Source organism: Talpa europaea (assembly GCF_964194135.1).
Source record: "Talpa europaea genome assembly, chromosome: 1".
In the NCBI taxonomy this organism is placed as follows: Eukaryota; Metazoa; Chordata; class Mammalia; order Eulipotyphla; family Talpidae; genus Talpa; species Talpa europaea.
Window position 1 is genome coordinate 133,497,375 of NC_140073.1, and position 15,116 is coordinate 133,512,490.

At 41.9% G+C, this 15,116-nt stretch overlaps 1 protein-coding gene across 4 annotated transcripts in view; it reads left to right on the plus strand.

Annotated features, from left to right (window-relative positions):
* Positions 1-474: 474 nt before the first annotated feature.
* The window catches only part of PARD3B (par-3 family cell polarity regulator beta), a gene marked incomplete at both ends in the record, with an annotated part of 909,806 nt that continues 895,164 nt past the window's right edge, over positions 475-15,116 (plus strand). For all 4 annotated transcript variants that reach the window (XM_084247417.1, XM_084247420.1, XM_084247419.1 and 1 more), the window contains one exon: positions 475-594. In XM_084247417.1, the coding sequence (XP_084103543.1) occupies positions 475-594 (120 nt within the window). The remainder of the gene's footprint in view (positions 595-15,116) is intronic.

A 15,116-nucleotide genomic window follows, 5' to 3' on the forward strand; every position in this document is an offset into this window, starting at 1 on the left:
CGGAGTTGGAATCCGGCGCAAAAGTTTCCTCCCAACTTCGGCCCCGCGCGCAGCCGCCTCCGCCCACTCCAGCCCCGGGCCTGGGGCCGGCCCCGCAGCCGCCGCCGCCAGGGCCAGGGCCTGGGCCGGGCCGGGCCGGCAGTTTCGCTTTGAGGCGCGCGGAGCAGCCGCGGCGGCCCGGCCTCCACGGGCGCAGCAGGGAAGCCCGGCCGGGGCGCCGCCACCCGCCGCCCGCCACCGCCACCCCGGAGGGAGCCTTTCCAGCGGCCGCCCCTTCCCGATTCCAGCCCATCTCCCCGCGCTCGCCCGTCCGGGGCGCGGGGGCGCCACTGCCAGCCCCCAGATCAGAGGGGGCCCGGGGAGAGACTCCAGGTCTCCCCGCCCGCCTGCGCCCGGCGTCCCCCGAGAGTGGGGGCTGCGCCCACGGGGCCAGACACCTGTTCAGCCCGGCCCGGCTGGTCGCCGGCGACCAGGATGAAAGTGACCGTGTGCTTCGGCAGAACCAGCATCGTGGTGCCCTGCAAGGAGGGCCAGCTGCACGTCCGCGAGCTCACGCAGCAGGCGCTGCAGCGGTACCTGAAGACGCGGGAGAAGGTGAGCCCCGCGGTGGGGGCGCGCGGGCGGGGCTGCAGAAGGGGGGCGCGGCTGCGGGGCGGGCTGTGGGCACGCGCATCGAGGCCAAGGCACCTGCTGGGTGTAGGGAGGGCGAGTGGCCACTAGCAGGGGGGCGCAGAGAAACCTGGACGGCTGTATTCGTCTCTACCTGTGGCCTCGTCTTCTGTGTTGCTGAAATTAGCGACCTGGTGTCTTTGGGCGTTTGTGGGCCTTGCTTCTCAGAGGGTGGTGGGAGGAACCACTGACTGCATAGGAACCACTTGGGGACTCGTTAGAAATGCACGATCTGTTGTCCCGATTCAAACTCACTGCCTTAGAATCTGCGTCCTAACAAGCTCCCAGGTGACTGGCTTGACACTGAAGTTTGAGAAGCACTGCCTTGAGAGTCCTCTGAGAATGGGGGAATGCTTCTGCTGTAGCCCTGGAAGGTGCTGCCCACCTCAGGTGTGAATTTTGACCCGCTAAGGGCAGCCCTACTTGAGCTCCTTGGAAATAGAAAGTTAATTGGTGCAAGCAAGTCACAGATACTCGGAAGTTGTAAATGCTGGGGCCCTTGGAATTTCAACCAGGTGAATTGTCTTCTGTCTGTGACTTGCAGGGAAATCAGGTAGAAGGATGCCATTTGCTTTACACCAGTCAGTCTACATTTCTGGTGTTTTAGTTTGATGCCACACATTCTATGAACATTTACTATGTCTGTGGGCTGTATCCAGGCCTTGGTGACCATGAAAACTCTCCCCAGTTGTGTCCCTTACATCAAAAACAAGTAAAAATGAAGTTCAGGAGGAATGTTTTTAAGTGTGCAATGTACTTAAGACCTAGCTGGACTCCTAAGTATCAGGTGTGTGACTTATATACTGAGTTTGTGTCTTCTTCAATGGAACCTTTAAATGAAGGCATTGAAATGCATCTTATTTCTAAATGTTCAAGTGGAACATCTTCTAATTCCTACAACCTCCTGAAACAGGACAAGTTGTAGAGGCCTCTAGTTATAGTGTCCACCTCAGGTGTGCTGTTAATACCTGTTCTCATTCTGTGAGAAATATAGAAGTAGTATGTTGGCCATTTTGGTGACGTGCATATGTAATCCTCCCAAATTGAATTCAGAGGTAGAGTTCATCTGAGGTAGAGGGGGGAAAGTAAAGTGACCTCTAAAACTGAATATCCACCCCAATGTTTTTTCCATTGTTACAATAGTGTATGCACTTTGTTGTGTAATTCAGTTAAAAACAGAAATTAACACAAGTAACCAGCTGTATTTGAAGTCACATTTCACTAATTTATGTAGGTAAATGAAGGTAGATAGTAACAGTATTTTTCTAGACATACTATAAAAGTGGATCCTACTGAAGAATTGTATTAAGGGGCTTCCCTGGTGCCCCTGGGGTTAAGTCTTAGCACTATCACCATCACAGCCTGAGTTCCATTCCCGCCAGGGAGCACCCGCATATGGTGCAACAGACCTTTCCTGCCTGCCCACTCCTTCCTTTAGTAGTGTATTTCAGTAAATCTGTGGCCTGTTCTGCTCCCCACTCTGTCTATGGTGAATCCTCCCCTCACCACCAAAGGCCTACACCCTAGTTCTATGTAAAAAAAAAAAATTGTACTAAGATGATATTTTTAATTCATTAGGAAAAATAATTGGTACCCTAAAATCTTGGATATTTAGAATTTGGTACTTGGAGCAGTCCAAGAAATGGAAGTCAGCTATAAGCTTGTAAATAACACAGGAAATGTTATTTAGATATTATTTAATGCATCATAATTTGATCTTAAAAGGTGTTAAAATGCTATTGATATTCTGGAATGAAAGCATAATTTATAATATCACAGAACCCATAATATAATTGTATTGATCAGTTTACTATTATTGCCAGACATTACATTTTTCTGTGTTTACATTTATATATTAGTGAATGTGACATTTAAAGGTCAACTGCAACTTATAAATCCTCCCTCCCTTCTTTGGCTTTTAAAATCTCAATTTAATAAGTGGCAAGTGGTATTTTTCACTTCCCCAAATATTCCTCTTCCATACTTTGATTTTAAATAATATTGTAATCATAATAAGGCTTAACTAATATTAAATGGTATTCCTAATGGAACTAAAATGTCAAGAAATACTGACAAATTCCATACTTTCATCCATTGAATTTAGAAAATAATGAGAAAATATCAGAAATGTCAAAATTCAATTTGTAAAACAATTTGCATAAATTTCATTTTCTATCTGAAATAAGTTTAAAAGGCTGTTCTCCCCGACAGCAAGGTTTTAAGCTCTGCGTATTATCATCCTCATAATCATAATGACAACATAACAACAACTAACATTAATTGTGCAGACACATTTGGGAGCTTTACATGTATTGCCCCCATAGGTAAATTATATTATCCCCATTTTATGGATGTGGGGGAAAAGACACAGATATATGACTGATAAGGTGTGGAATTAGGATTTTTAATGTAGAAACTTTGTCTCTAGGTCCTTGTTTTTATCAGTAGGTTATTAATGTATGGAAATTTACCGATCTAATTCATTTTTTATAGTTTGCTTTATAAGACAATTTTCTCTACAAACTGCTACAGTAACATATCAACTTAACCTTAGCAATTGTTTTTACAGACATGGGTCATCCACTAGTTCCTCTTGATTATATCTTTTATAGCACAGGACTATACATTATAGGGAGAAGTCTAATTTCTGAGGCAAATCTTTCAGGATTTGCAAATCAAGTATGAAATATATTCCTCAGTCTAATTATAAACAGAAAAAATGGTCAAGATTTCATAGACATCAAGGTAGAGAAACACATTTAGTGGGAACATGAGTGTAAATTAAACTTGTTTCTCCTGGGGCCTTGAATAATTTAGGTGGGAGAAAGGCCAATTTCAAGACTGAGGATATAGAGTGGAGGTTTCTAAAGTTTGGAGGGCAAGTGAAGTTCAGGGATGCCATTCTGGATTTTGTGGGCAGCATCAGAGAAGTATTCACCATCTGCTGAGAAGAAACAAAAAAGTTTGGTATTTGTGGAATGTGGGAAACCAGCTGAATCAGCCTCAGTTAAGGCCAGAAATAGGTAGAGGCTGAAGAAACTGAGGAAGCTTTAGGGAAGGCTTTAATTAAGTTCTGAAATCTGGGACTTTGTGGTTTCTGCCACCTCCCCCACTTCCTGCCATTTGATGAACTCTGTTGGGGAGGTAAATTGACTAAAGGACCTGAATTATGGAATTGCTTATCTTTGGGTCCTGGTAGTTTATCAGTGTCCCAGGCTCTAAGTCCAATTTAGTTAAGTAGTTACTGTAGAGGAGATTGTCTTCTTAAGCAGTCAAGGTGGGGATCATCGAGTAATTAGTTAAATTTATCATCAAAATTACATGTCACAGGTGAATGGGTAATTGAGCCATACAGCACAGCCTCTCAACCTGGCTGATCATTAGTTACTCTAACATGTGACATTTTAAATACTGCAAATGCCCGAGTCTTTTTCTCTGAGATTCTCATTTAGTGGGTTTGGAGAAGAATCTTGCCATAACTTTTTTTTTTTAATACTCCAGGTGATTATAATACCCAGCTGTGTTTGGAACCACTAATCAATGAACTAAGATTTTGGTATCAGTGAACTGATTTGATTTTAAATTAGTTTAATGGCAGATACTGTGCTTTACATATTATATACCTGTTCGTCATTAGCAACTGTAGGGTAAGGTAAAAAGCATGAGGCTTTTCTGCCCTCCCACCATTAGGATAGATGAGGGAACCCTGTGGTCCTGAATGCATGCCTGATGGCGGGCACCTGGGCCGAGAGACTGCGTTTATAAGGGCGGCATCACAGGGATGCCAGCAGAAGCCATGAATGAACAGAAACCAAGAGAAGAAGAAGAGAAGCAGAGAGAATGCCAGAGAGCCCAGATAGAGTGAGGATTTGCTGGGGGCTGGCAGGACTGCCAGCCTCCCAGCTCCCCAGCACCCCTGCTTGCCATATGCCTGGTAAATCTAAATGAAGGACCTGCAAAATCCACTGAGGGCTCTGACTCCTCCTTTACCCGGTCTGCTGGATCATAGAAAACCTGTCCTGTATCATTCCTGCCCCTACAGCAACTATCTCTCTACTTCTGCTAAATGAATTCTCACAGCAGGTACTTAATCTATTAAATTGAACATTAATTATATATAGTATATGCTATATATATGCTGTATACACATATATTTATGCTCTATATGTATATACATATAATCAGGGAAACACTTTTCGGGAGTTGAAATGAGATAATATGAACATTAAGTTCATGGGACAGTGCGTATGCTGGGATTTTGAGAAGCCAAATTATAGATCTGACTTTATGTATGAAAATACCTGTTTGGGTACAGAAGCATTTAATAGACTTTTCAAAGTGAATCTCTTTTGTGTTCAGATATTTTGAATAATTTGTTTTACAAGTTGAGACCAGCTTCCCAGGAATGAGCAAGAAGAGCAACTATTCTATTCCCTGATTAACTTTGGAATCAGAATGTAAGAATTTGTACAATGACATGAATCTGGTATGGTATGTATGGGGCTAGTCTGGAGGAACAGGCTACAACTCTTCAATTCCTGAACTTTTTAGCTTTTGGTACCTTTTCCACCCAGATTTTCAGACTTTTCTGTATATAAAGTGGACTGAAAATGGACTCCCCAATGAGTTTTAAATATATTGGACTTGAGGGCTTTATTTCCTTGGACTGCTTGTTCCTCATAGCACGTAGGTGGACCTAACTAGCCAACAGCGTGGCACATATTTCCCTCTTGGTCTTGGTTCTGCTATATGACTTGAGCAGTCTCTAAGTTTGCAAACCAAGGGCCTCAATGGAGCGTGCTTTGACCCACAGTTGTATTTTTTTAGTTCTGCTTGGTGTTATATTTTGATTTAGTTGCCATGTTTAAATATTTTAAGATTTCATGCAAAAATCCAGATTACTATTGTTTTTTGGAGGAAAAAAAAAATCAATCAGAAGCTCTGAATACTGGGCTTTACTTTCCCACAAGGCATCAATCAGTTGGAGCTGAGTCACCTCTTTTCTCTTTGGAAGTAATCATTTATGCTCTTGACTTCAGTATTGCCTTCCAGACTAAGTATTATTTTCATGTTGAACTTTTTACTTTGTTGTTTTCTTCCTTAAGGTCCACTTAATTCATTGTTACTGTTTGCATGTTACTTTCTGGTAGGCAAGTTTGTATCCTTTAGACCATTTCTTTCTTCCCTCTCCCTCTCCTTGGCTTTTCTATGTATAACCCAAACTTCTACATAAAGGTTTGCTCACCAGGGTTTGGACTGCAGTATAGTTCATCTGAGCCAAATTAATGCCCCACACTTGTGATTTCTAAGTTGGAGCACTGCACTCAAAGGACTCAGTTAACTAGTAGTCCACTCCTGTGGTATTTATGTCATAGATCTTCTTTGAGAAAGTTAGGCAAAGCAGAGTGTCAGATTTTTATGACATTGTTTTCTGAAGAGCTTAATTATTAAAATCATCCAAGGAGTTGGGTAAAAATGCAGAGCTTTGAACCTCTCTTGGGAAGTCTAAAGCAGTCTTGTGAAGACAGATGTATTCTCTATCTATGTTTTCCATTAAGGGAGCTGCTACCATATATGGCTATAAATACTCGAAATGCACCCAGTGCATCGGATGAACTGATTTAAAAATTTTAATTTAAATAGTCACAAATAGTTTACCCTGATGGACAGATCAGGTCTGAAACTTATCTGATGATTTCTTGCAGTGGCTTTTGGGTACCACTGGTTAAGATCCCAGGTAATCTTTGACATTATAGATATTGCTACCTGTTCTGTTGAGAACTTGGCCATGAGAAGAGGATCTGTCTTTACTCTTTGGTATTCATAGGTGGAAGATAGAGCCTTTTAGCTCTTAGATCCTCCATCTAGACACGAGCAAACCCAGATGAGTTCAAGGACAAGTTGAAGTTTTTCTCAATTTGCACCTTTGCTGCAACAATCTGAGAATGTACATCCTCTGTTTTTGAACACAATTCTGGATACTTTTTGTGAGTTTTGGATGCTTCTCGATGAGCTCATCTAGCATTATGGCTCTAAATATCTGTCTAGCTGCAGCTCAGACCTCTCATCTGATCTTCAAACTTGGGATATAGCAGTCTCCCTGACATCTTTACTTGGATGTCAGGTGGCATCTGACACTAAAGAGTTTGGTTTAGGGCATGCTGATGTCCTGTTTTGAACTCATTCCTCCCGTAGTCTTCCTGTCTCATTAAATGGCAATGCCATCCTATGACTGTTTAGGCCAGAATCCCTGGTAATCACTGTTGACTTATGATCCACCTAAAATCAATCTGTAAATCAGGTTGACTCTGCTCTCACAATTTATCCAGAATCTGGCTACTTCTAGCTGTCTTCTGTTAGCATGCTGGGGCTTTTCATAAACTGTTCTTGCCATGGATTTTAGTTTCCTTGTTTCTGCTCCCTGTACTCTCCAGCACAGTTGCTTTTCAATATAAAAACTAGAGTGATCATTGAAAGTTCAATTCAAGTCATGACATTCTTTTGTTCATCACCCTCTAATGGCTTCCATCTTTCAGAGGGCTAGATCATGTAGCTCCTTAGGGGTCACCTGTGTGAAAATTTAATGTAGCAGGCCTGAGACAACTGTCCTTTGATCACTTGCAAGTCTTGTCCCTTGACTGGGATCCTGGAAGTTGGATTTGGGGAGGGTTTCTGTCATTCCCTGATAAGAATGGCTCACTTTGCCAGAACTGTCTATGCCACCAGTGTGGTTAATGCTGGACACTTGCTCTTTTCCTGGGTATTTGAAATTTTGTGCATTGTGAGGCAGAGGGTTTCTATGTGACCAGCCCCAGAAAAACCTTGGATGCTGAGTCTTTAATGAGTTTCCTTGTTAGACATCTCACATGTGATTTTAAAGTTTGCTGCTGGGGAAATAAAGTGTGTCCTTTCCGAAGGCCCTTGGAGGCTTTGCCAAGTTTCCGCCAGATTTTACCACATATGCCTTTTGCTTACTTTGCTTTGTATCCTTTTTCTGTAATAAATTGGAGCCATGAGAATGCTATAGGCTGTGATTTTTCTCAGTGAATCATACAACCCGGGAGGTACTGGAGGCCCTGACACACTCTCACTTACCTTTGAGACCTCATCCTCCACCCTTTCTAACTCTCTCCCAGCTACACTGATCTCTTGGCTGTTATTCAAACGTGCCAGCTCCCACATCTTGTGTTGTTTTCCTTCCTGGAATATTCTCCCTTACCTATCCTTTGTCTGGTTTCCTCATCTTTTCTATCTTAAAAGATTATTCTCTTCTCAATGAATCTTCCTGACCACACTATTTATAATTATAAACCATTCAACCACCCTCTGTATTGCTTTTTTCTGCCTTATTTTTGTCTAAAGAATGGATCGTCTCTACCATAATGCTTATATTAATGGAATTTACTGTCTGCCCCTCCCTACTAGAATGTTAGTTAAATAAAAATAGAGATCTTTGTCCAGTCTGTTCGTTGTTGGACCTCTAGCTCCTGGTGCCTGGTATGTATTAGCCTGTTGATAAGTTCCTTGTTCAGCTAATAGTTCTTTTACTGTGTGTCCATCACTAGCTGTTGGAGTTATCTCTTGCTTTATTACAAACTACTCTAAAATGTATTATCTTAGAATAACACCCAGCAACATGTGGAGAAGACTCTGTGTGGTGTTCTCTAGGTCTGTGATAATCAATTGATGTCTTCATTCACCTGACTGGTGCCCCAAGCAGGTGACTTGAGTAGCTGACCTTGACTGGGGTCTTATGCCAGGAGCCTTGGTGCTTGCTGTCACCTGGGTCCTTTGCTTTACTTCATGCATTCTTTGCATCTGATCATCTTCACATAGCTTCTCATGGTCTCTACAGCAGGGTAGACTTCTTTCAATGCACACCAGGGCTCCAAAGCATGCACAAGTCAAAGATTCCAGGTATTCTTAAGGCTTAGAGCTGCATCTGGCTTGGGACAATGTTTTCTGCATCATTATCTTAGTTAACACAGGTAACAGATCCAGTCCATATTTGAGAGAGGATTACACAAGGAACTGAAAAATAGTAGATATAGTTCCTTCGTGGGCTAAGGGCACTGATGCCATCAATGCCATCCAAGGTGATAGAAATCTGAAGATTGATCAAACACCATCTTTGGATTTGGCGGGTTTTAGAGCCCTCTGCAAGATGAGGCGTATGTGTGTACACAAGTCAGTTTTTCTCCAGCAGTGTGGACAAAGAATGCTCATTGAAACAGAAAACATCGAAGCTGTTTTGCAGGATGATGAGGACTTTGTCAAGCGGAAAAGGCATAAGGCTTTGCAGGTATAAGGAACAAAGTAAGAAGGCATCAGCTCGTTGTGAGTTGTGAAAAACTGAGTCTAGCCCTGTGGGGAATTGTGCACAGACTAACTGGACCAGATTGTGAAACCCTTACATACCAGCCTAAAGGATTTTCATGCTTTCTTAATGTGGCTATTGATTTTATTAAAATGTACTTGTGTCTGCTTAATTTGAATGATTCTAAAAGTATTTTGTGAAATTAAAAGCCATTTCCATATGACCCAGCAATTCCACTCCTAGGTATTTACCCAAAGGACACAGAAACATCAATTCCAAAGAACACCTGCACCCCTATGTTTATAGCAGCACTGTTTACAATAGCTAAGCTTTGGAAACAACCCAAATGCCCAAAAATAGATGACTGGATCAAGAAGATGTGGTACATATATACCATGGAATATTACTCAGCATTCAAAAAAGATAAACACATGCAATTTGCTGCAACATGGATGGCGCTGGAAGGGATCATGCTCAGCGAAATAAGCCAAAAAGAAAAAGAAAAATACCGGATGGTCTCACTCATAGCAGGAATCTAGAAAACTTAAATAAGGGACCAGGAAAATGAATAACTATAAGAAAGTGAAAATCAAAATCAACAAAAAACTATGAACCAGAGACACTTTTAGGGGGGCGGGGGCGGGAGGGGAGGGATTGGGGTCAGAATGGGGGGCTGCAATTGTATGGGGAATATAACAATAAAATTTATAAAAAAAAAAAAAATAAAAGCCATTTCAGTTCTTATTTTGGATGATTAAAAACATCCAATGAACTTCCTGGCATTTTTAAACATGTCTCTCTCCTCTGTCTTTTCATATGCACCCTGAACTATTTCCTGGTGTGCCTAGTCTTGATCTCAGTTGGTTCTTGTTTATTTCATGATGTCAGCTGCTCCCAAGTATACACTTCTAGCTCTAAATTTGTAGTCAGTGCCCAATAAGCCACTTGCCTCTGGACTTTACCATCTTGATTTCTCACACATAGTTCAAGCCCAGCCTGTTCTCTGAAATCTTCTTTCCCCTTTTTTCCTGCAGTCTGCTTCTCTATTTCTGATGGCATCAGTCACCTGGTTGTCGAATCTGACACCTAGAACTTGGTGAATTCCCCTCCTCTGTATTCCACCACACATCTAGGGGGTCAGAAAGTTATTTTGATGATTCCAAGTGATTTCTCTTGGATCTGTTTCCTCCTTTCTAGCCAAAAGCTGTGTTATTTCTCATTTCTACTGTGGGAAACTGCAACAACCCCTTAACTGGCTTCTCTACGTCTAGTAGCTTCTGATTCTTTCAGAGTATTCTCCATTGAGGAACATACAACTGTAGTTCTGCTCTTAGTACTGCTTTGTACATTTAAATGGCTCCCCATTGCCTTTAGGTAAAAATTCAAATGTTGCTGTGTTTTCTATCCCCTTATTACCTTTAAATTCTTATGTACAGTTTTATTTTCTTTCATACTTTCCTCACCCCAGGTAAATGCTGTGGATCCTCCAGGATGATATTCTAGTTTCCTCTTTTCTTGGATTCCACTTTTCCCTCCCAAACCCCCACTGTTGCTCAGGAGCCTTATTCTTCTCAGAACTCCTCATGCTGTGCTTTCATTTTGAATACTGTGTCTTACACTATACTGCTTAGTATTCAGGGTCTTTTGAATAAACAACCCCCAAATAATGGTGACTTAGGTTTTTTATTTTCTTCTGGTTGGGTGTGGGGTCTCTGATACACATGTCCCCTCCCACTGTTTCTTGGCCTTGGAGATTTCTGCTGCTCTCTTGCACTGTGTGACTGAAGAACAGAGAGTATGGAGGATACCACAGGAAATCTGGGGCCTGCCCTGGAAGTGGAAGAAATTATTTCGACTGGTGAGTCACCCATGTGCATGTCTAAGTGCAGTAGGGTGGGAAAGTAGCCATATGGATATAGGATAAAAACTATCCAGGCTCTGCACATTTGATAATTTTGTGTCCTGTACTAAGTTGTGAGCTTTTCAAGAAGAAAGAATGATTCTCATTTATTTCCCCTCCCCTGCTTTGAGCATGGGAACTGATATGTAGCATGTATACTACACATACTTGTTAATATGCACAAAATTTCACATCTTTTTCTTAAAAATGAGAATGGTCTTTTATTAAACATAGTGTTTGGTAAGTGTGGAATCTTTATATGTGGTAGCTTTTTTTTTTTTTAAGCCTAAATGCAACTTTTCTCTTGATTATCTTCAAATGCCTCATCATATCCACATTTACTGTAGGCAGTAGTTTCATGGTCCATTATCTGTCACACTGATTGTCTTCAATAACAGCTTCAATTTCTGACAGGTTGACTTGCTTCTCAGGTTTTTGAGACTGAGTGCTCTGTAATTCTGGATTTCCAACAAAGGAACAACATGATATTTTTGCTTCATGAAGATTTGGTGCAGCGCTATTTCTTATATTTCAACAGTTTTTGATTGTCAGTGACCTATTCACTAATTTCATGTTAATTTAAAAAATGAGTCTGGGTTTTCTCAATTTGGATGGAATCTATTTCTGTAAGGCTTGGTAAGTGTGTCTCAGGTCTGCCAAATTATGTCTGCCTCCTATCTCTGGGCTCAGCTATTCTTTTGATTGCTGGACTTTCACTCTTTGGATTGCAACGAGATGGAATTGCAGGATACTATGAGACAGGCTGGTTAAAAAGGTTTCACTCCCAATTTAGTCTTTATCAGACGCAGTGCCAAGTGTCATCCAGGTAAATATGCCCTGCACTGCTTCTCTCCTCTGCCTTAAGGTGAAATTATTAAACTTACAGGTGGTACTGGGCCTGGAGGAACAGCTGTTAGGGCCCATGAGGTGAGAGAGGTAGAAAACAGATGAGATGGGCACCGCTCTTGGCCAGGATCTGTTAGCTAAGACTGCTATTAGCAAGACCAGAGAACCACATTGACAGGGCACATCTTTAGACCCATTTTATTATCTCATTTGGTACAGAAATTAAGTGCTTAACAGAGAACTCTATAATAGACTTTTGAGGGGGTTAAATCTCAGGCTCCGGCGTGGTGGGAGAAGGTGTAATTATTCAGTATGTTTCTACTGACTGAGGAAAACAAGCCTGTCGCCCAGTTGTTGCTCAGTACTGGTACCTGCCCAAGATGTATCTTCAGAGTCTGCAGTGTGGATTTTCATGCACCTTACAAACTTTCATACAAGATGAAGAAACTGAGGCACAGTTCACACACACACACAGATATTTCTGGTAAAGATAAAATAGATCTAATTTCTTAATAAAATGAATTAAATTAGAAAAATAGACTTTTGATATTATTAAAGGAAATTTAGGATGAGTTTCCTCCCTATTCTTTTATAGAGATGTGAACCCTAGAGAGAATAATCTCAAAGCAAAGGGGGATTTGGATGATGGATGGGTGGGGTGGGTGGGTGGATGGATAGACAGACAGACTGACTAATAAATTGAATGGTCGATCTAACTTGTATTCTTCTTCTTTAAAGAGGGGTGGCTTGTCCCTGGGAAGGGATGCAGAGATAATCATCTACCTAATTCAAGTACATGATGGGGAATGAATATAGTCCTTTAGCTTCATCTACATCACTTAAGTTAAAAAAGGATGTCATATGTTTAGTGAGGTTTTGGTCACATATCCACATAGCGGGTACTTTGCCACAGTTATTTATAACAGTCTAACAATTTAAATATATATCATCTAAGTCACCTGCGAGAAGATTTAGAGGCAACTTTTAGGTCGAGCATTGTGTTTTGGACTGGAGATAGAAAATAAAATAAGTCATTGTTCCCGTTCCTTTCAGGTTTATAGACAAAAGGGCAGAGAGAATGGTGTAAATGGTTTTAAGCAAAGTTTCCCAGGGTGAGTGAGTGAGTGTGTGTGTGTGTGTGTGTGTGTGTGTGTGTGTGTGCTGGTGTGTGTGTGTGTGTGCTGGGGCATGGGAGGGGGGGCAAGGGGTAGCAGGAATAAGGATATAAGAGAAAGACCTTGTCCAAACCAGGAGGCTACAGTTATGATGAACTAAAGAACTTAGGAGTCTACAAAACATTGTGGGCAGCAGGATGGCTGCGTTACTTGATAGGCCTTTTTGTATCCATTGTCCTGGAGGTTGGAGCTGAGCCTGGAGAGCTGAGCCTGGAGGTGGAGGAATTGGCCCAGGTCCCTGCTATGGGATGGAGTTTAGGTAGATTGAAGCAGAAAAGGAAAATGGAGTTTGAGATTTTGGGGATAGAGTGGTCAGATTTTGACTATATGATAAGGGAAGTATGGGGAGAAATGTGGGAGAAGGAGCAGTCTGAGGTTTATGTGCTCAGTATTCTACAAACTCTTCAGTGGCTACATCTGTGTGCTAGGAACCACTACCTGGAGCTATAGAGACAAGTTAGATATGGTCTGTGTGGTCAGAGAGCCCCATAGATAGGGATAGGAGAGGTGGGAAACAAAGGGTGGATAAAGGGCTCCTGTGAGAAATGTTCAGGACCTGGCTTAGATCAGAATTCATAATTTAAAGTGATGCCAATCACTTGCATCTTGTTTCACATTGAATTTGAAGTTTGATTCAAGGTTGGCACTTAAGGAACTTCAGGGCAGATGTATTCCATCCAGAAATGAAAGTGGTCAGAGGAAGGATGCAGGAATTGGTTGAGTGGCTTTCAGACTTTTTTTTAAAGATTTATTTATTTATGCATACAAGAACTGGGGTACAGGCCAGAGGTGCAGGGGGTGGTGAGAGGATTCACTAGAGACAGAGTGGGGAGCAGAACAGGCAGACTGACTGAAATACACTGCTGAGGGGAGCAGCGGGCGAGACAGGAGAGGTCTGCTGCACCATGTGTGTAGCTCCCTGGCCTGCCAGGGATCGAACTTGTGCTGCAGAGGCTGCAAATAGCTTGATAGTGCAGTGCTTAACCCCTCGTGCCACCAGGGAGGCCCTGCTTTCAGACATTTTTGAGCTTCACAATGGCTGCGGGTGCTCTGTTTATCCCTGCTCCTGCCCTTTCTGCAGCCCCCGCTGGACGTAGGAGGCTGAGCAGTGTGGACCCTCTGGTCTCTGTTCTAGTTGGGGTCAGCGATGGGGGAGGCTTCAGTGGGATAACAAGGGTAGCAGCTTTCCTCCTGCTGGATCACTGGTTGGCTGCCTCCCTTTACTAAAGGCCATGCTCTGGCCAGGCAACTGCCCTCATAGGCTTCTGTTTACACCAGCCATACCCATACCTTTGGGTCCTATGTCATGGCAGGGGCTCACAAGTGTTAAGAGCACTTTCTCAATGTTTCCCCATAACCCAGTGTAAACTTCATTAAATTCCTGAAAGTCTAATCTCCGAGAGCCTTCTCTTTCTCACCAGGATTTGGAGTGATAAATACAGTAAGTTTTCCTTCATGGGCCATACCCACAACACCCACACAACTGAAAAAAAATTTTCATAAGGTATCTCACCTATAACATGAATAATGACCTTTGATATTTTTATTGTTGTTGTTTTAAAGAAGTTGGGACATACTGAATTGATTCCAATAACTACTAGTTGGTTAGAGTTTATCGTTTAAAAAAAAACCAAAAACACTGGGACCCATAGTCAGGTCCTGATCCATCAGGTCAGGTGATTGTAGAAATTCCCACAGCCCTAAGATCCCACTGTTTTATAGATTGAGAGAGTGTGAAACTGACAGTAAGTTCATAATCTCAGGTATGCATTATGAGTGTTTCAATGAATTTTCTCTGGGTAATAATGCATGTACCTTGTATGTATAAGCAATAATATTTGGATCTTGAATTGTCAGCATGTGTGTTAAGGGTTGTCTTGGCCCAGAATTCTTTATGTAGCTTCATAAAATCTTGAAGATATTTAAAAAATTTTACTTGTCATCCTGTATTTCTTTCCTCATGTCATAGTAATCAGATTGGTAACTTTAAATATTAGGTTCTGGATTACTTCCTTTTGTAGCAAAGAGTTGAGGAAATGCAAGATGTATAAATAATTCTTGTCTCTGTATTTATAGGCACAGTTTTAGAGATTCAGTGGGCTTGAGTTTTGACAACAGTGTTTAATGAGAGACATTTCTCAGAATCTTAAAAAAAAATCTAATTGCAGTTCAGAAATTTCTAGTAAAAAATATATTTTTTGGCTGCTGC